Source organism: Glycine max, chromosome 15 (assembly GCF_000004515.6).
Source record: "Glycine max cultivar Williams 82 chromosome 15, Glycine_max_v4.0, whole genome shotgun sequence".
Taxonomy (NCBI): domain Eukaryota; kingdom Viridiplantae; phylum Streptophyta; class Magnoliopsida; order Fabales; family Fabaceae; genus Glycine; species Glycine max.
In genome coordinates this window covers 3,235,856-3,256,532 of record NC_038251.2, presented here as the reverse complement: position 1 = coordinate 3,256,532, position 20,677 = coordinate 3,235,856, and the positions used below count along the sequence as shown (strand labels likewise).

At 32.2% G+C, this 20,677-nt stretch overlaps 3 protein-coding genes across 6 annotated transcripts; 2 read left to right on the top strand and 1 right to left on the bottom strand.

Annotated features, from left to right (window-relative positions):
- Positions 1 to 1,214: 1,214 nt before the first annotated feature.
- On the top strand, positions 1,215 to 4,671 carry LOC100786573 (monofunctional riboflavin biosynthesis protein RIBA 3, chloroplastic). 3 transcript variants are annotated; one of them, XM_006597222.3, is made up of 8 exons: positions 1,215 to 1,341; positions 1,420 to 1,506; positions 1,610 to 1,895; positions 2,278 to 2,499; positions 2,626 to 2,951; positions 3,131 to 3,260; positions 3,506 to 3,802; positions 4,273 to 4,671. In XM_006597222.3, exons 2-8 carry the CDS (start codon positions 1,451 to 1,453, stop codon positions 4,525 to 4,527), a joined length of 1,572 nt encoding a protein of 523 aa, XP_006597285.1. In that variant the 5' UTR covers positions 1,215 to 1,341; positions 1,420 to 1,450; the 3' UTR covers positions 4,528 to 4,671. The 3 variants fall into 3 exon arrangements, with proteins under 3 accessions (XP_006597285.1, XP_006597284.1, XP_040865790.1); XM_006597221.3 differs by having other exon boundaries at positions 1,580 to 1,895; XM_041009856.1 differs by lacking the exon at positions 1,215 to 1,341 and having other exon boundaries at positions 1,371 to 1,506.
- An 880-nt stretch (positions 4,672 to 5,551) lies between these two features.
- On the top strand, positions 5,552 to 7,080 carry LOC100785534 (60S ribosomal protein L23A). 2 transcript variants are annotated; one of them, XM_041009871.1, is made up of 5 exons: positions 5,646 to 5,664; positions 5,748 to 5,783; positions 5,864 to 6,006; positions 6,112 to 6,475; positions 6,769 to 7,080. In XM_041009871.1, the coding sequence occupies exons 3-5, from the start codon at positions 5,997 to 5,999 to the stop codon at positions 6,851 to 6,853; spliced, it is 459 nt and encodes a 152-aa protein (XP_040865805.1). In that variant the 5' UTR covers positions 5,646 to 5,664; positions 5,748 to 5,783; positions 5,864 to 5,996; the 3' UTR covers positions 6,854 to 7,080. The 2 variants fall into 2 exon arrangements, with proteins under 2 accessions (XP_003547452.1, XP_040865805.1); XM_003547404.5 differs by lacking the exon at positions 5,864 to 6,006 and having other exon boundaries at positions 5,552 to 5,664.
- Positions 7,081 to 8,960: 1,880 nt separating this feature from the next.
- LOC100788888 (uncharacterized) lies at positions 8,961 to 11,790 on the bottom strand. Its single transcript, XM_006597219.4, has 2 exons — positions 11,540 to 11,790; positions 8,961 to 10,529 (listed from the first exon to the last, which is right to left on the bottom strand). Exons 1-2 carry the CDS (start codon positions 11,576 to 11,578, stop codon positions 9,738 to 9,740), a joined length of 831 nt encoding a protein of 276 aa, XP_006597282.1. The 5' UTR covers positions 11,579 to 11,790; the 3' UTR covers positions 8,961 to 9,737.
- Between the last annotated feature and the right edge of the window lie 8,887 nt (positions 11,791 to 20,677).

The window sequence follows — 20,677 nt, the reverse complement described above, 5'->3', positions numbered from 1 at the left end:
CAATACATGATTTATAGCGGTCAAAGGGTATGGTATACAAAAGTAAAGGCTTAAATATTTTATTCTCCTATTTTTTAATTTTATAATTTTTTTCATCTATTTTAAAATAGAGATATTTAGTTCTTATATTTTTTAAAATTCATAATTTTAGTCTTCCAATTTAAAAATAAAAACATTTAATCTTCTTATTTTATAAAAATATGTAATTTTGATCCTTCCTTAAAAAAGAAAAAAGTTGGTTGTTGAAAGATTAATTTAGACTATGAGGTTAATTAAATAAATAATCGCATGTTATATCACTAAATTTTTGAATTATATCATGTTAATTTATTAACCGATCAACATTTTAAATTTGATGGAATGATTAAAGTCGCAGATTTTAGAAAACTAAAAGATTAAATGTTTTTATTTTAAAATAAGAGATTAAAATTATGAATTTTAAAAAATAAGATAATTAAATATCTCTATTTTAAAATATAGAGATGAAACTTGTGAATTTTAAAAAATACAACACCAAAATTACATAAGTCAAAAGTAAAAATCAAATGTGAATATCGTTTTTATTATAAGTATAGATGTATAGATTTTCATTTTTCACATGACACGTTTATTTTTCTAAATATTGATATATAGATGAATTTTTATTACATTTTTTACACGATACGATCATAAAATAAGATCTAGTCGTTTTAACGCGTCATTCTATTTATTATTATGGTATGACAATAAATTAAATTTTATTGAATGTCTATATAAAAATATTTTTATTAACAATTTATATAAATAAAAATAAAAATTTTAATGGTATTTTCTTAATTTTTTAACAGTAAAGTCATATAATAAGAAAGATTTTTGTACAACACAACTACGAATGGATATTTAACCAATGAAAAATGTTCAATGTGCATTTCAATGGGCGGAAGGAACTGAGAGATAGAAATAAAAAGAAACTAATAGACATGACAATTTATATAATGAGAAAAGGAGAGAGATGAAGAGAACCTAGATATAATAAAAAATATATTTCTTGAACACTCCATAAGCTAATATACCCGGAGAGGGAAGAAAAAATGATAGGTAATGGATACTTGATGAGACAAAAAGAGAGGAATGAAGGGTGTTAATGGGATCTCTAAAACATTGGTGTACTAGTTCACTGATAGTAACTTTTAACCAAATGAGAGCAATTGTTATTTAAGATGACAAACCGCTAGGCAATAGTCATACTCATACCACTCGTTATTATGCACAAAAAGGTTGTGGTTCTTAGTCTTTGCTAAAGTACAACTAGCTAGAAATATTGGATAACGGTTCCTTGTGGAATCACATCCATAACTAGAGGTGGATTCTTTTTCCTATTTTCCTTGTATATTATTTTGCGTTACATGAAATAAGAACACAAATTTGTGTGTGTTTCAGTTTCTGAGAATAAATTTTCAAGTCCCAGCCTATGGACTCTGCTTCATTCGCTCATCCTTTGATTTCCCACGTCATCACTAGCTCAAGGTATTTACACATTCCCTACGTAACACTTGTGTTCTCTCTAAATTCAAGTTAAATATTCTTAATTTATCCTCAGCTTGCATCGTTCCTACGGTATTCATCACAGTGCAAGACTAGGCCTATGGAAGAACAAAGTCTGGAACTCAGCTTGTTGTGCTGCTGGAGTAGAAGACTTGTTTGACGATAGTAATTTGAAGAGAAATGAGAATGGTTCCCTCTTAGGTGCCTTAAATAATAACGAGTCTTCTTCAGCTTCATTTGAAACGTTAGACGCTGAACTAACACCAGAAACCACTGATTTCTTTGTCAGTGATGCCGAAGGTGATCCAGATTGTCCCTCTAAAGGCTACTCTTCCATTGAACGAGCGCTTAATGCATTACGCCAAGGCAAGGTTGGTTCTGCGCAATTTCTCAGTCATTTTGTCTAGCAAATATGTTAATTTTCCAGTTTTATTAGTGATCTCAAGTTCCCATCTTCAATATGTGGTTCTACCTAGCTCAAACAAAATCATCTCAAATGAAATAAATAATACACTTGTGATTCTTACCAAAAAGCAGAGATAATAAAATGAAATTAAATATTGTCCCAGAAGGTAAAAGCTCATTCAAACAGGATCTTATTGCATGTTTTCTTTTCTCAATAGCTATCTAATAAGGTGTTGTTCTCCAAAATAAGCTAATGTATGAGTGAAGTACACATATAAATTCTCTTGTTTATGTGTACCGTGTACGTTTGATGAATAACCTGACAACTGGTGCAATTTTCTTTTGTAGTTTGTGATTGTGGTAGATGATGAAAACGGCGATATTGAAGGAAATCTTATCATGGCTGCATCTCTTACTAGTCCCAAGGATATTGCCTTCATGATTAAGCACGGATCAGGGATCGTTTCTGTTGGCATGAAAGAGGAGGATCTTCAAAGACTGAACCTCCCTTTAATGTCACCAGAGACTGAAGATGAGGACTCTTCTGCTCCCACCTTCACTATCACAGTGGTATGTATTATCATATTCAAAGTTTTGAATCCTATCTATATCAAGTTACTTAGATTGGTGCTTCAATCTGAAGCTCAACAGAGATCATTGCAATTGACATTATGAAACTCTGTTGTTTTACCTTAGGATGTGAAATCTGGAACTTCTACGGGTGTATCAGCTGCTGATAGAGCGAAAACTGTTCTTGCTCTGTCATCTCCTGAGTCCAAATCAGAGGATTTCAGAAAACCGGGTCATGTGTTTCCTCTTAAGTACAGAAATGGTGGGGTTCTTAGAAGAGCAGGTCACACTGAGGCCTCACTGGACTTAGTTGCACTGGCTGGCTTGCCCCCAATTTCTGTTCTTTCGGCTCTTGTTGATGAAAATGATGGCTCTATGCAATCTTTGCTCAATTTAAGAAAGTTAGCATCGGAATACACCTTACCAATTGTCTCAATAACTGATTTGATAAGGTAAGTGAGTAATCAATCACCTTAATTTACCTTTCCTTCACGGTCGAGAAATTGTAAATGATATTTATTCCTTCTTAGTATTTCTAATTTCTGCTAGTTGCATTCAACACTCGACTTTAATTGGTTTATAAGCTAATCAAATTCACTTAATGATGTGATCTGTTTACTTGTTCTTCAAGGTATCGGAGAAAGAGAGAAAAATTGGTTGAAAGAACCTCAGTTTCTCGCCTGCCTACTAAATGGGGCCTATTTCAAGCATATTGCTACAGCTCAAAGTTGGATGGAACTGAACATGTGGCTGTTGTAAAGGTAAGAAAGTTCTCTACAAAAGGGGTTCACACTTTCACCTTGTTTGTAGTATGAGTATCCCATTCACTTTCTCTACAAAGCTGCTAACACACTCATGAATAAAGAGTCTGTATGGTGAAGCATAACTTTGTTAATTGATTTTCATGGAATATATGTACAAGAAAGAGCTTAAAACAAACTGAATGATTTTTTCTGAATTATAATCTCTTATGATCAGTTACTTATTGTCTTGTAAATATACATAGGGAGATATGGGAGATGGACAAGATGTGCTAGTACGAGTACATTCAGAATGTTTAACTGGGGATATATTTGGATCAGCTCGGTGTGACTGTGGCAACCAGTTAGATTTGGCAATGCGGTTAATAGAAGAAGCAGGTAGGGGAGTAGTTGTGTATCTTCGAGGTCATGAGGGAAGAGGCATTGGCCTTGGTCACAAACTTAAAGCGTATAATTTGCAGGATCAAGGTCATGACACGGTCCAAGCAAACATAGAACTCGGCTTAGCTGTTGATGCTCGTGAATATGGGATTGGTGCACAGGTCAGATTCATCATCCATTCATTCTCGCTTATACTATGTGTTTTAAATTAATCAATAATGAGCCAAGGTTTTAATGTTACCCTTTAAACCTCTCTTGTCTAACCCACTCTTAGTGTCTTGTAATATTTAATTTCAAGCAAGAAAGAGTTATTTGATCCCATCATATAGGCTATGTTTGTTTCCCCGTTGTGCACCCTTTAAACCGCCGTTCAAGCAAAAGTAAAAAATTATTACTTCTCACATATTACTGCTTTGAAATGTGTGTCCGTTCATTCAAACGTTAAACCACAAACTCATATAATTTGCACAGTTCTAATTGATTGAAAGTGTAATAAACTTTACATGTATCAAAAGTTTAGTAATTTGATGGAAGAATACATTTCAAACAATTGGTGTTATAAATGAGAAAATTTAGTTCGAAAATAAGCTAATCTTGGTGCTGATAAATTAATAAACATGAAAATGTGCAGATTTTGAGGGATATAGGAGTTCGAACAATGCGGCTTATGACAAACAACCCAGCAAAGTTTGTTGGTCTTAAAGGATATGGTTTGGCAGTGGTAGGGCGAGTTCCTGTGTTGACACCAATCACAGAGGAAAACAAGAGATACCTGGAAACAAAAAGGACCAAAATGGGTCATATTTATGGCTCTGATTTACAAGGATCATTACCTGGATTCAACGGTTCTACTGTAAATAACGGAGACTCACTGGAGAACACATAGTCTACACAAAAACTTACAGCAAAAAAGAAGAAAAAAGAATCTCATATAGTGTAAAAAATTATTTAAAGGATGAAATTCATTTGTGAAAATTGTATTCAGTTTCCTGTACGTACAGTTGCTGCTCGAAAGTTTTAAATTGCCTGATATTTCATTGCTTTATTTTATTTTTATATTGAAAATAAGTTCCTTAAAAAAATACTAGTTAAAAAAATTCAATACACTTAATCATTTAAAAAAATATATATAAATATTGAATTTTTAAAATATTTATAATGTACTAAATGTTTTTTTATTAAATATTGGGTCATATATATATATATATATATATATATATATATATATATATAAACCGATTAATGTTTTTTACTCGAAATACTTTTTTTTACTCAAAATTTAGATTAACGCCTCTTACATGAGAATAAACAATTATCATGAGATGTCATTTGAGCTGACACCTCGTATTATCTGTGCGACAAAAATAACTTATGCAGATAAATTCTTTTTTTTTTTACACTTGTTTTGGATTTTTTTTATACTAGTTTTGTGTTTAGCCTTGATATGATGTTGAAACATTTTACTCAAAATATAATCTATTTTAAATTGATTAATATTTATCTTTTTATTTTTTTGAAACAAATGCTATTTCATAGATAAAAAGATGAAAGAAATAAAAATATCATGTGTTGCAGGGTGGGGATATAGTATTATGCATATAAATAATATTTAAGTACTATTAGTGAAACATGAAAAAATCAAATTAAATAAATCTTTGGCAAATATTTTTATTTATCGCGATGTAAAAATAAACATCAAATGGGAATTATATTGATGTATATATTTACTATTTTTATTTAAGTTTATATATAATAAAATAGGACTATATTATTAATTTATTTAACTCGATACTATATTATTAATGAAACATACAAAAAAAAAACGAATTAAATTAAACAAATATTCAAAAAAAAATTAGACTGAAAATATAATCTTCGTCGTCTTGGGTTTAGACGCGAATGTTGTCAATGGGCCTAGCTAGGCTAGCCCATGGGTCTTAACCGAAACAATTTCATACGTAGCCCGTGTATAAGACGGAACCAAACCCTAGAACTTACCGGTGCCTCTGCTTCCTACACGCAGGTTGTGCTCTATACTCTCCCATTGTCTCTCCGTCTGGTTCAGTTCATATAACGAGTCTTATGTTCGTGTTGTTTTTCTTTTAGGGTTTCCCGAAGATTTAACACCTATGGCTCCTAAAGGTATTGTTTTAATATTTCGAAATCCGGCTTATGAAAATTGCGAACCGGTGGTTAAGCATCTATATTTACTCTCTGATTAGGTACTCACATGTCAAAGTCAAACCCTGTTTTCGCTGTTGGATAATGAAAAATAGGGATTCCATGAATGTTGTAGGGATTGAGATTAAGTATTTCTATTTGTGCTGTTAGGTTAATTCTTCCAGTGTTACTGGAATGGAATTAGGTAATTATCTGCATTGTGTTGAAGATTATGCTGTTTAAAAAGTAGTTAGCTTTTGATTATTTTGTATGGAGTGTGATGTGTGACTAGAGCAAGTGTTTAATGCAGCTGATAGTTTAAAGAAGGCTGATCCAAAGGCACAAGCCTTGAAAACTGCTAAGGCTGTTAAGTCAGGTGCTACTTTAAAGAAAAAGACCAAGAAGATCCGAACATCTGTTACCTTCCATCGACCAAAGACCTTGAAAAAGGATAGGAACCCTAAATACCCACGCATTAGTGCTCCACCCAGGAACAAGCTTGATCACTATCAGATATTGAAGTATCCTCTCACAACTGAGTCTGCAATGAAGAAGATTGAAGACAACAACACTTTGGTTTTCATAGTCGACTTGCGGGCTGACAAGAAGAAGATCAAGGATGCAGTCAAGAAGATGTATGATATTCAGACCAAGAAAGTAAACACCTTAATCAGGTGAGTCTTTATGTAGTGATGCTTTTAGAATTTGTTTGATGATTTTTTATTGCTAATGACAATGGTATGCTTGCAGTGAATTTTATTACTGAGACATACATGTTTTGTGCTTTTTGGTTTGTGGCATGCTGGTGTGACAACGGGTTCATGTTGTGCACAGGGAAACTTTGAAATGTGGCATATGAAACCCAATGTTGCCATAACATGCAAATGAAACAACAAATTTGTATGAAAAACTTGCATTGATACTTACAACAAATCATTTCTTCTGAATTTAGATTTTTCTGTTGCAGGCCCGACGGCACCAAGAAGGCTTATGTCAGGTTGACACCTGATTATGACGCCCTGGATGTGGCCAACAAGATTGGAATTATCTAAACTAATTCCTGGCCTCACCAAAGTCGATTTCTGTTTAGATGGTAGTTTGTTTTGTGAACATTGAGGGGAGACATTTGAAGGTTTTTTTTTTTTTTTTTGAAAGGGAGACATTTGAAGGTTAAGTTCTAAATTTTGCGGTTTGTTATTTGGTGTATTTTAGTTCAATTGGAATTATATTTACATTGTTACAATTTCAAATTTGATGAGTAAATGGGCCGTTATTATTATCCAATGTAAGTTTTTGAGCAACTTTTTCAATGCTGGATATACCACCGTCACCTCTAATTATATACCTCTGGTCCTATTTATTTGTAGTGTATTTTATTCTAGTTTCTTATAAATAAGATTCAGGAGGTAATACTGAATTTAATTTTGAAGCACCATTTAACATACAAATAAGGCATATAAGATTGAATGAGATGGTGATAGGACAATAAGTCCTCCACACTGAAATTCCCTCTCAACACTTTCTTTCTCTAGTCAAATACCCTCAACTGGTTCTCCAGTGTCTTTCCTTCTCCGACCTTTGTTGTCTCACAGCACATCTTCTATAATCTCCTCTCCCGCCGAGGTTGCCTCCCAACAAACTTAAAAGAGTGTATAAAAAAAAAGTTAAGAATTGTTCTCAACACTTTAAGAGTGTTTAAAACACTGATAATGCTAATTAATTAGCAACAGGAAAAATGGTTACCTGACACAACGAAAAAAGTAGTTAGGTTTGCCAAGCCAATATTTTCGGCCATTTGTATGTTGTGTTTAAAAGAATGTTGATGTTGGTCTTCTCTCATTTGTATGAATTGGTCAATTTGGCACAAGAGCCTAATATACGTGTAGTATCAAGTGTGTTTTTCAAAGTTGTGGTATACTGTAGTCTGTAGGCATGTGACACTATCCGCTTGCTGGCACTACTTATATCCTCGTATTAGGCCAGAGAGATGCTTCCTCATACACATTACCATTAGTAATTACGATAGTATAGATGATATGGTACGGTGATACAAATACAAATAAGCAGAATAATTTGGAAAAATGCCCAATTCTAAAGAAATTATTGATGGTCCAAAAAAATGAGATTATTTTGGCTGTTCAATTTACGTCTCCATTCTACCAAGTATGGTCACAATCCCTAGTTTGCGTATTTATGGTAGATTCCTCAAGTCACTGCTTAGACCAAATACTTTTATCTTGTACTCCTACTCCTCAAATGAACAAGTAAACAAGAAACCCATGTTATAGGAATTATTACCCATAAAACTAAATTGGGCACCTCTAACTATTCCAATTCAAACTATTGCAAATTTATTACTCACATTGCTAACCCCTTTTAGATAAAACTAAATTGGGCACCTCTAACAAGTTTACAAGACGAGTTTCATTTAAATTTAATTTTCCAACCTATAATTCCGACACACTATGTGAAGGCTTAATTCAGACACTTAAGTTTTTTTTTTTTTTAAAGAAAAAAAGAATTCTTGATACTTGAAGTTTGAATCATGATAAGTCTAACTTTAGAAGAATGCAAAAGGATTGGCCATGTTATGAACAACTCTCCTCAAAAGTGATTGTCAACACAAATTAATCAGAAGACTGTGTCATCATGACCTACACAAGCTCTGCAAAGAGGGCAATTCGAATGAGACCGAAGCCACGTGTCAATGCATGAAACGTGGAAACCGTGGGTGCAATTAAGAAGAAGTTTGAGCCATTCCCCCAAACAAATGGCCCAGTCCGCATTAACTGGCATATGTTCCCCCTCAACCTCGTCTCTCTTAAACTCACACTGGAAGAGAAATTATCACACAGGACTCAAAGTTACCGCTTCGAAAATCCATAGAATACTCATTAGGAATTGTTTCCTCAGCCAATTGCCCTTTCTACCACCAGAGTTTGAACGCTTAAGTCTAGACAAAAAACGCACAAGATTTTTCCACTCACTCTCCATAATGAACAACATACATACTGCAAAAAATATACCAGCGTCTCTAGCCGCCAAGCCTAAAGACATTTTAATCAGACGTAATTAAAATGCGAGGTTACATAGAGTTTCTAAGGGGTTTCAATAAAACTTATTTGGCAGATATTATATATGAAAATTGTACCGCCAAACAGACGCACTGTGGAAGATTATGTCAAGGATTTCGCATTGTATTAATTTGCTATTTCGGTTATAACTCTTTTCTTTTATGATACCGATGTTAACAATAATATCTATGAACATATATATTCGTATTTGGAGCAGAAGCATGGACTAATTACTTGCGCCGCAAATTCTCAAATAAGACTACTTATATAAACAAATCATTCAGAAAAAATTTTGTTTTTCTGTTGGAAAAAAAAAACATGAACAAAGATATTAGATGAAACACATAAGGCAACATAATAAAGACAAGGAAGAATATGAATTTAAGATGCTTCAACACTTTTTTGTTTATGTCCAGCACAACATCTCATTAACTTTTATTATTATTTTTGGACAAATTTAAGAATGACTTCCTCTTTCTCGGAAGTTCCTCTTCACAGGACCCTTTTTACTGACACTTTCTCCATTTTAATCTTAAAATCGATAATAATATCTTAAAATTAGAAAAAAATTCTGTAAACAATTTCATTACTCCCACTTACCCATAAACAGATGAGAATGTAATATGTTTGGTTAGATATAAAACAAAAGAACCAGACAACAGGATTCTTAAGTTTGTCAAAAAAGCACAAGGAAAAAATAAAATCAAATTTTGAAATAAATTGTCACGTTTGGAAATAAGGACTTACTCTTCAACTAGGACCAAAATATGTCAGCTTGAGGATTGAATCAAAGCCCGGGTATGCCATTTACACCAATAAATTCTAACTCCATTTACAGAATAAAAAAACTTGGGAGGGGGAACTAATTGCGTAGAAGATGCTGATGGCTCTGTGGAATCCTCGATGGTGCGAGATTCTTGCAAGTAGCATTTGAAGTCATCTGGAATGAATTGTTGACAACAGAAACATTGAGCGTAGTAGGCTGTGTAGAATAATGAGAGGGTGCAAGCATTGGTTTTTTAAGTGAATTCAATGTATTCACATTATTATTATTGGAAGCAAAGTCTTGAACATTGAGAGGTGGAATCTTTATGTTCTGCAAAGGAGGGGGGTTTCGCCACGTGGGAAGTGGCCCCGCAACAAGGAGTGTCTGAAGCAAAGGACCCGCGTCCATCACAGCTTTGAGGAGATTACCCTTTTGAGGCAACACTTTTCCTTTAGCAATGTATTCAATCACCTCGTCCCCAACATCACAGGTGCGCTTTTGAGAGACACACAGGTTGTTTTGAACCGAAGGTTGTTTGAGGTAACCACCCAAGTTGTGGGAGTCGACATTGATGTTGTTCATGTTGGAGAATTCGGGAGGAGAAACTGAATCGAGAAGGGAATCTACGGAGGAGGAAACGTGCGAGGTGCTGTTGGATTCTGTGATGCTAGAGTTTGCTTTGGTTGGTGCATGAATCATCATCATGGAAGGGACTTCGAACAAAGCGGGGGGTGTTAGTTTTTTAACGAGTTTTTGAAGCTCTTGTCTTGCTTCGTCTCTCTCCTGGTATGCCATCTTCAGCAGATTCATCAGTTCCCTCTTCACGTTCTCCATGATCTCCAGTTCCAGTGTGGTGGCCAAGAGCTTCTGCCTCAACTCATCACAACTCTGCATAATTTGATGAAAATTGTGTTGAGAAAATGGACTGTTGGAAGTCAAGGAATTGTAACTACTTTTAACATTCAGTGATTGCGCACGTCTCATGCACACCGAGATTATTGACTGTGACTCTGTTAGTGTGTGAAAGTGATTTTTTTTATAGCAAAACCTAAAGAAAGAAAGAAAACGACAACTTTGGTGTGTAGTGTGTACACAAAAAGATCAACCCTTTGGCCTTGAAAATCGAGACTTTTCACCTGCCTCGCTTTTGGATTATCATAGAACTAAAAAATCTCAATAATCGCCCAAGGAAAAAATATAATTCAAAGCTTTTTGGTAAAAAAAAAATTCAACACAGAATAAGGTTTTAGAAACAGTGAAGCTGTTGATGTTTGATTATTTAATTTGCTGTTTAATAAGAAAGTCAAATTACAGGAAAAGGGTTAAGATAGATATTTCCTTATAAAAGAAGAAAGAAAATATCTAAAATAAAAGTATGATTAATAAAGATATTTGTGCAAAATAAATCAAGAAAGAGAAAATTAAGATAAGGAATCAATCTTTAAGATAAAATTGACATTGTTGGGCCCTGAAAATTAATGCCCAAGAATTCGTCTCCACAATTTTTTCGTGACATGTCTCATTCTTTCAAGAGGTTCAACCGACGAACACGAAAGAAGATGGAAGCAGTGAAAAAACTATACCTGAACTCATAATTCATGTAAGGAAGGAAAAAAAAAACAAAAACAACCGGTATATACCATTCTTGATCTAGTAAAACTGTAAAAACAATAAAATACTTGAAAAGAATAAAAAAGTAAAAGAGAAAGAAGGCAACAAATTATGAACCCTTTAACGTTAAACTAATATTGAAACTGGAAAACTAATGAAACAAACCCAGAGAAGACATGTATGTATGCAAGTGTGACGAAAGGAAAAGAGTGATTAATCATTAAGATGATGTAGTGAGGGATGGTGTGGAGAGCAGATAAAGAATTAAGAAATATGCAATGACCCACCTCGTGATAACTGAATATGGAACCCGAGGGATTTTCCATGTGGTTCTGTTATGAAAGAAGAGAACAGGAGCAGAGAAAATTGGAAAACAAAAGTATTATCTAGCTGCTAGGGGAGTTTGAGGATAGGACATTGAGGCTTATTTATAGAGAGAGAGAGGGCACATAAGACAGAACGAAGGGATGGCATGGGAGAGTAGAGTGGGGACTTTCTAACCAATATCCAGAGAAACTTGACCGTATCAATGAAAATCAAGGAATGCCAAAACCTTCCTTATTTTAAAAAATAAAATAAAATCTTAGTTTCCACTTTCTAATATGAATATCATTTGAAAATCCCCAAAATTCTCCTACTCTTTTAGGACCCCTCTAATGTTTCTGTCCCCGTGACCAGTTATTTAATTTGGTTAAGTTTTTTTTATATTTTATAATTATATACAATCCTCTAATAACAAAAAGGAAAAATACACATCAATGATTTTTATTTTTTATTTATTAGTAAAGGTTGTTGTCGGTTCAAGAAAAAGCGAATTTTTTTTATTCTCTTTTTTCTAAACTTTATAGAATGCATCTTACAAGAATGTAGTGGAAAAGATAAAGGCTATCTCTTAATTTGATATATTATATAAACCTACAAAATCACCCCTAAAACCGATCGAGAATGTTAACTAATTAGAGAAATTTAAAATAATGATTTAGTATAAAAGTATACGCAATATTTTTTTAAAAAAGTAACCAACTTATTTCATTTCGATAAGAACTTGTTCAAAATCAGATAAACCATGAAGGAAGTGGAGACTAACATATAACAAAACGCTCTAGCTGGTGCATAAATAACTTAATTAACTTGTCTCCTAACCGATATGTCTTGATAGTTAGATAACAAATAAAGGAAGTCTCGACACTTTTTTAATAATCTAACCAAACTTAGAGTGATCCTCTTTCCTAGAATCCACACTGTCAATTACTAAATATTTTAATGTGGTTTTCAATAAAATTTTATTCATTTATTTTTAAAGATTAAATTATATATATATATATATATATATATATATATATATATATAGTTATGTGTAATTTAGTTTCTCTAGTTTGTTTTAGTTAATTAATTTTTCTATTTTTAAAATTAAGTAAAATTAATTCTTTCTTTGATATGTTAGTTTACCTAAATATTTAAATTTATTATTTTTTAATTTAAATATTTCAGAATTTACAATGAAATTGAGATATATATGAAACGATGTAAAAGTTTAAAGGGTAAAAATTTAGTGAAATTTTGAGAAAAAAAAATGTTTTAGTTAGTATTTTAATAAAGGGTAGTTTAATCCCCTTAAAAAACAAGATAGTTTAATCTCCGTTTGTGAAGTTTTTAGTTTGAAAAGTAAATATTTTTAAGTTAAAAAAACGATCAGAGACCAAATTCCTAAAGTTTTTTTTTTATAAAAAAAATTAAAGATTAAAATTACATGTAATCTAAATTAAGAGAGTAAAATAAAATTGAACCGTTTTTTAATTAGATCGAGTTCTTAAAACACGTTGTAATAATAAAATTTGTACTAAGTGATACCAAATTTAATGGATTTGATAACAAGTTGTCATCCCTGTCAATTTTAAATAAACTCCACCTAGCTTGTATCAATTTGTGATCAAGTTTTTCATATGGATTTCTTTTGATAGACAAAAATTAAGCAACGAACTGAAACTCTAGAAACAAAAGTAAGTTTGAAGCACAAAGAAAATAATCATTGAAATTTTTTTATGGCCATAATAATTCTAAGAAATCAAAACTTGCTGGTTTATATTATTGGACACCTTTTTTTTGGGTGAACTTATAGAATACATAGACTAATTGTTGTTGACCTATTTCGTGGTAATTAATTGTCTCTAACTCAAGGTTTAAAAAATGCAACTGCATTAAAGTAGGAGACAAAAACAAGGGTCACATGAGAGTAATAAGAGAAAGTGAGAACTTTCTCACCAAGATCCGCAGAAATTTGATCTTATCAATAAAAATTAAAAGGAATGCCAAAACCTTCCTTAAAAAAAGAACCAGAGAGTTTCCAGTTTCCACATTCCAATATTTTCTATTGGAAGAATATGATTTGAGAATATCCAAAACTCTCTTAATTTGAGAAAAATAAATACCAATGCCTTTTTTTCATTTATTAATAAAATTTATTTTTTTGAATTATACATTAACACCCCATATAGCAATTGACACCTAGTGAGAGATAGATAAAAATAACAAAAGTATAGGTATGATAGTTTGACATGAAGAGAGTGATAGAGAAAAACAATGTATGTTAGATGTTTAAAAAATATGAATGTTCATATATCATCACTCTTATTTTTTTTGTGAATTATTATTAAAGGTTATGTTACTGGTGTAAGTAAAAGTTTAGAATTATTTTGGTAGAGTGAAATATAATGGAGTATAAAAGAATGAAAAATCAATAATTTTGGGATTGCAAGGAAAAAGATTAACTAACCAAGTAAAGTACTGCGCATAAGTCGTTCTAAAGAAGGGACAGGAAAAAAAATTGAATTAAAGTAGTGCGAAGGAGGTATATGATCACATTTTTAAAAAATAAAATAAAAAGCTTATTTTATTGAAAAAAGTATTTTTATTAATTAAAAAAAAAAACAAACAGGCCCATCATCTCTATAATCATGAGGTATACTTGTATGTCACATTTGTTTAATTATCTTCGTATAAGGATAGGGTTATAACTAGATAGCGATTATACGCGATGCCCAAGAACTTTGAACTCCACTATCTAAATAAAAGTTGACTTAGTACGTACTTGGCAAGTTTTTCCTTCGTCTAAAAATTATCTGTTATGGACATGTTTAAATAAAAAAAAAAATTGGAAGCTCTTTTAGGAAATAAAAGTAAATAAAAAAATTTCCATAAATTAAAATTAACTTATATATAACTTTCTCATATAATTTGTAGATGCTTTCTCAATGTAACTTTCTTTAAAAGCTGGATTTTAATTTTAACATGAGAAGTTTTTTTTTTCCTTTCTAAAAATACTTATAAAGAAATTTATTCAAATTGACCCAATATACAGGGAATTTCGTTCGCTGTTAATCATTGGTTCAAATTCTATCTCCAACCCTTTTAATTCACTAAAAAAACGCTGGCTCATGCACTTAAAGATAAAGTGCTAAAGCTTATTTCCAGAAATTAACGTTCTTTTTTAACTTCTTGTTTCTCAGTTTTTAAAAGAACCCCCCCTCAGTACTATTTAATTTTCTAATTTATAGACAGTACAAAACATCAAACATGAAAAAGACAACCTCGTTCTGAGTTATACCAACGGCAACGAACGTGGATGGAGAATTTTGTTGGAAAGCCCGAATATTTTATTTTAGTTCCCGACAAACCGCGCATCGGCACACTACTATGTTTTGTCGCTACCGTTTAAACCAAACACTGAAAATAGATTTAGTATATTGTTTCCAAATTTTAATCTAAGACGAAGAAACCCGCTTCACTTATCATCGATATATATTAATATAATTTTGTTCAAGAGTTATAAATGAATAAATTAGGGGAAAATGAACGAGTCTGTTATAAAGCTATTATTTTTTGTTGTTGAAAAATGGTTTATGAAAAACGAGGGGAAACTTTAAATAGAACCGAATTGAAAAAATGACCCATTATTGCATTAATTTTTTTTAGTGGATGACTGATAACAAGTCTAACAAGGAGGTGGGAAATATATAGAAGAATCAAACTCATACGTACGCTTACAGTTGAATTAATTAATGTCTTATATATAACTCAATCTAGTAAGCTAATTTGAAGAGACAAATAAAATACTACTATCAATGAAAACATTTTCGTTGTTTTTGAGTTTTGGTTGAAGGGAAGAAAAGTCCAAAATCACACTATATCTATAGTTGCACACGACAAATTAAGCTGCTTAGTTAAAAGTCACACATTCTGAATACAATGTATCTACCTGCGGCTCATCACATGCATTGTACGTGATTACATGTGCAAGCAATCTAAGAGACTTTGCTTTGTCAGTTGTACACCTCCAAAGGTTTACCCTTCCGCAATTCTGCAACATATAAAAATATAGTATTAGCGTAGCGATCAGATATAGTAACAATATTATTAGTCACAACTCACAAGTTAGTAATAAAGTAATATGTTGTCGCATAAATGTACTCTGTTGAGATATATAAAACTTTATTTAAATCAATGAATCTAATGCTCAGGAAAACAGAGTACTCTTTTCTTTTTATTTTGAGAGAAAGATTATAAGTTATTACATGCGGTTTTTCAAAATTTAATTAATGTTCTATATTTTTCTCTCTATAAGATAATGTCAAACTTTGTCTACTTAGATCCTCAACAAATAAATAAAAAAACTTTGTCTAATTAAATAAACCGACCTTAACTAAGTTGGGCTATATATATTACAGCTCGTTTTCTGGAGTACTAGTTATTTAACTCAGGTCATATAACTTGTTAATTGTATCTGTCAAAAAAAAAAAAAAACTTGTGAATTGTAACGAAATGTGATAATAAGATTCATTGGTATCAAGTTTGCTTTTTTGTTGTTGGGTAACTTGGTCAGAAAGCTAGGGTGCCAGGATTAGTTAACCCATAACCTGCTCATCTCATCTCACAAACGGGTAACGATTCTACCTGTCGTATGCTATATATACAGTACTTTTGTCGTATGTTACATTATCAAATTGGCACGTTAAGAATCATAAATTTGTGTATATATATATTATTGTTGTTGTTGCTGTTCCTACTATGTTTTGTATGCAATGTTGTCTTTATCACTGTAATATAAGGAGGATTGAGGAGCAGTAGCAGCGAGCGTATGAGATTATTATTCATGATAACTGGGAGAGTGCACATGGCAATTAGGTATAAGTCACGTGGGAGCCCCGAGGACGAGACACGTTTGGAGAAAACTGAGTCAGCAAAAGGAAAAACTTGCTCACACACACGCGAGGATCGTATCGCATGGCCATTCTAGCTCGACGCTTGGCGTGTTCATTGGGCCACAAAGCATGTGCAAAGGTACTATATATGTGTCATATATGGCCATTCGCCATTGGTAGGTTGCACTTGCACGTGTCTCAGGCTGCCAGCAACTCCTTGACTTCATGGAAAGGCTTAAAGTATAGATGTTTAAAGTTAGTGTATACCTGATAAGAAATATTAATTTATATATTTTTAGACTAAAATATTTTGGATAATGAAGAGTCTAGAGAAATTATGTTAGTAGACATTCTCGCTAATTGGTGGTTAGCTATTTATTGGCTTGAATAGTATAGTTCTCAACTTGAATAACAATAAATATTAAATATATTAATTGTAAATAAGGGTATTATTGACAAAATTACAAATTTAGTATTGAATTTGCAAAACATTAATAATTTTGGAACAAAATTAAAATGTTAAAACATTTATAGTTTGAGAATAGAAAGAACACATTTTTGCCACAAATGACACTCCTCCTCCATAAGATTGTTAATTATCTTCATCTTTTTATTTCTGGGTTGGTGTTGGGGGCTTAGGTCTATGTAGCTTAATTTGGGCTAAGTCGATTCTAAACGTAGAAAATTAGAAGCTAACATATATCGCTTCTACATGGATGTGAATACCGAATGTGATTATTGGCAAACGCAACACACTTCCAAACATGTTACAAAAGAATGTTTGGATTCACACTTAATTATATAATTTAAAAACACGTTGAATTGTTAGATAATATAATTTTTTAGTAAATATTTACAACTTTGTTTTCACATTGAAAAACTAATTTTAAGTTAAAAAAATAATTATACAATTATTTTGAAGTCATACCAAATTCAAACACTTATTCTAAGTCTCGACGAGCAATGCCTCGACCCTAGCTCGAAAACCATTACCACTCGAAGATTCATCGCTTATGGTTGTTGTCTCTTTCTTTAGTCTCATTAAGTAGTAGTCCACACAACTATAAAACCCTAACAAGATTAGTAGTGCATCTTGAGACCCATAATCTAGGCTAGAAGAAGGACCAACTCGTCATCACCTATGGACTAGGACCCTAGCATGGATGAAGTGATAAAATCTTGGACTAGCCAACAAGTACATATTTTTCTCATAATGATGTCGTTATATTTGTCGATCTGACTCTAATTTGAATGTTGGAGCACTAGTCCTTACAAATACACATCCACCACCATAGATTTGAAGCACATGCATATACAGGCATTGTCTGATTTGCAAAAACTCCCAACTACATTAGAAGGCCACTTTGCCACGTGTCAACATCCCCTTCCTCTATAACTCATAACAAAATATTATCAATTTACTTTTAAAATAAAAATATCTAAACATAAATGATTTGACTTCAAAATCAATTTTCCATATATATGCTCATGCAAAAATACACTTTCCAGTTTCCATGTAAGGTGAAGGAGTCAGTCAGTACTATACATTCAATTTATATAGTTTTATACCTCTTTTTTCTTTTATGGTAAATAGTTAAACTAAACAGAACTTATAGAATAGTAGACTTTTAATTTGCTGATGGTACAAAGCTACCATAAAACTGGTTCTTTTACTTGGTTTTTTCCGCCTCTTGTTTCTCTCTTCAACTGTCTGATTCACCGGTTTTTCATGTTCATAACGCGATGATGCAAAACTAGATAGAAATGAGAGAGAACTACAACTATAGAAATCGCCATCAGATGGGACATAGATATAAATTAAACCATGACTTGCACAGTGTGTAACCCAATAAATGATCAATCCAACTTGCAGTTGTGGTCTGCAGTCCTTAGTTATATATACTTGGTTTTACGAAATGACAGAGACGTGGCAAATAAAAAAGGCTTCACTTGAATTTATCTAAATGTAACACATCACCCCCCTATAGTATGGGAATTAAATTGAATTGTAAATAATAAAATAAAAGATTTTTATTAATCTCCTCTACCACTTTTTAGTATTTACCATCCAATAGTAACATTTTTCTTTTGCGATTAGTCTACAAACACTTTATAGAATCTGCCTATTAGAGAAGAATATTTGTCTCCTAGACTAGAACACATTTCGTGAGTGCAACTTACTGGAGAGAGTTGATTAAGATGCCGAAAGCTGGTTGTTAAATGCTATAGATGTTATAATGCCACTAACCAATCAAGCTACGGTCTTTAGGAGCATATCCCTGTCATTTATCCGAAGCAATTACTTTAACATTGGATACTGAAAAGGTAATAGGTAACGGATTAAGATCGTCAATGTCTTTGCCAAAAGCAAATGTCCATTTTCAACATTTATTTGACCATATTTATACATACGAAAAAGGTGGTTGGAGTTTGGTTTGACTCCCCCCAACAAAGGAGAAAAAGCTACAAATATCAAAGCTTCATCAGGACTTGAGAGTTGAAAGTCCAAAATTTGAACATCACACTCACAGAATGATGAAAGTTTATATTTATCTTCTTGCGGAGTAGCAGAGAGGAGATTCGTATCGTATCATAGTCGAGGAGATTGACAAGTTGGTCGATGAGTAGGTGGGTGGCGGCAGAAAAAGAGCCGAGATTTTAATACGGTGTTGTTCCCTTCTGATCAAGTAATTCAGTATGAAAACGAATAAAAGCCTTTTTCTGGAGAAAACTAAAGAAAATATCACGTAAAACTTTGGAAGTATTGAATTAGTAGGCGATCATTGAAAAAGATATGGGGAAAACTTTTCAAATTAAAAAAAAAACTTTAGAAGCATTGAATTAGTTGGCGATCACTGAAAAAGATATGGAGAAAACTTTTCAAATTAAAGAAGAAAATGAAAAATCGAGTCAAACGCTAGTCCTTATATATCAATGAGAGAAGTGTTTGTATGAAAGAATGAATATAGAATATACATGAATGGTTGATATTATTACAAGTTATGTAATGATCACGTGATTTTATTGTAATAAAAGTCCCTTTATCTAATATGACACTCTTATGTATATATTGTAAGAAAAATTATGCCAAGAATACATATTTTATGAGTTCAGAACATCAATTTAAAATTATTTACTTGTTGAAAACAGGCGCCAAATTAGAGGTGCATCAATCCTTGAAGTTAAGTATTTTTTTTTATCTGATCACACGTTTTAAATATTAAGATTTTTGGTAGAACAAACCTAAAAAGTAATTAAATGCCGTGATCACAAATGAGATTTAATCTTAGTGCTTATTAATTCTAGACACTTTTCGTTATGGGCTTGATAGTCAGACCAATGCTGATCAAAGTTAGTCATTCAAAGTATATTAAGAATTAATCACATTATTTATGCATGGGAAGTATTATTGATGGATCATAATATTAACTCATTTTAAAAAAAACAAAACATTATAATTAATTGTAGAACAGTAATTTATGAAATAGATTCTAACATATATATTCAATTTAACTTGGTAGGTGAAGGTAGCAAACAATTGAACTCGAACGACGATGTATATATATGTTATGTATGGTAATCACACTAACTTTCAATACTTATCCTTGTGATGTTCGCAAATCTTTCAGGATAAAAGAGGTGTTTTCAAACGTGATTCGAAGTATCAGAACACACAAGCTATGTAATTTAGTGAAACAGGTTAAGTTAATAAATTTAAATATCTATAAAATGTTACTATGTTAAATAAATTAGATCAGACTTGTAGAAGCGAGTTCCTTTCCTCCGCCTGTCTCTCTGTATATAAAAATTAAGTCGTAAAAAAGGTGAAGCATAAAGGTGAAGAGAGCTTAGTGGAAGAACAAATAAGCAGAAGTCAAATCATGTTTATCGTTCACCCAACGAGAGCAGAGTAATTTCAATTGTAATGATTTTAGGCGCTTAACTAGTCAAGATCTGCACTATTTAATACATATTATTGACTGGACAAACTTGAACAAAAGTTCCACCAATAATCATTTCCACCGGTGTGCGCTTGCATGGGGATTATTATTGCCAAAGGGTTTGAAAAGGTGAAAATGGAATCAAGGGGGCAAAACCAAGGAAATAAAGACACACAAAAAAAAAAAAAAGAAGCTGATGATGCCCATCAACTATGATGAGAGAACCAGACACTTTTGTTCCCCTTATTAATCATTGCTCAGCCTTTGAATATTCTTTTGGAATTCG

What these genes read in the sequence shown, in the direction of transcription:
- LOC100788888 (XM_006597219.4), bottom strand. Translation starts at nt 11,578, where the DNA reads ATGGAAAATCCCTCGGGTTCCATATTCAGTTATCACGAG. An exon ending in CCATATTCAGTTATCACGAG is followed by an intron (nt 10,530 to 11,539) that starts GTGGGTCATTGC and finishes CAAATTATGCAG; the next exon opens with AGTTGTGATGAGTTGAGGCA.
- LOC100786573 (XM_006597221.3), top strand. Translation starts at nt 1,451, where the DNA reads ATGGACTCTGCTTCATTCGCTCATCCTTTGATTTCCCACGTCATCACT. An exon ending in CCACCTTCACTATCACAGTG is followed by an intron (nt 2,500 to 2,625) that starts GTATGTATTATC and finishes GTTTTACCTTAG; the next exon opens with GATGTGAAATCTGGAACTTC. An exon ending in AACATGTGGCTGTTGTAAAG is followed by an intron (nt 3,261 to 3,505) that starts GTAAGAAAGTTC and finishes AAATATACATAG; the next exon opens with GGAGATATGGGAGATGGACA.
- LOC100785534 (XM_003547404.5), top strand. An exon ending in AAAGTAAACACCTTAATCAG is followed by an intron (nt 6,476 to 6,768) that starts GTGAGTCTTTAT and finishes TTTCTGTTGCAG; the next exon opens with GCCCGACGGCACCAAGAAGG.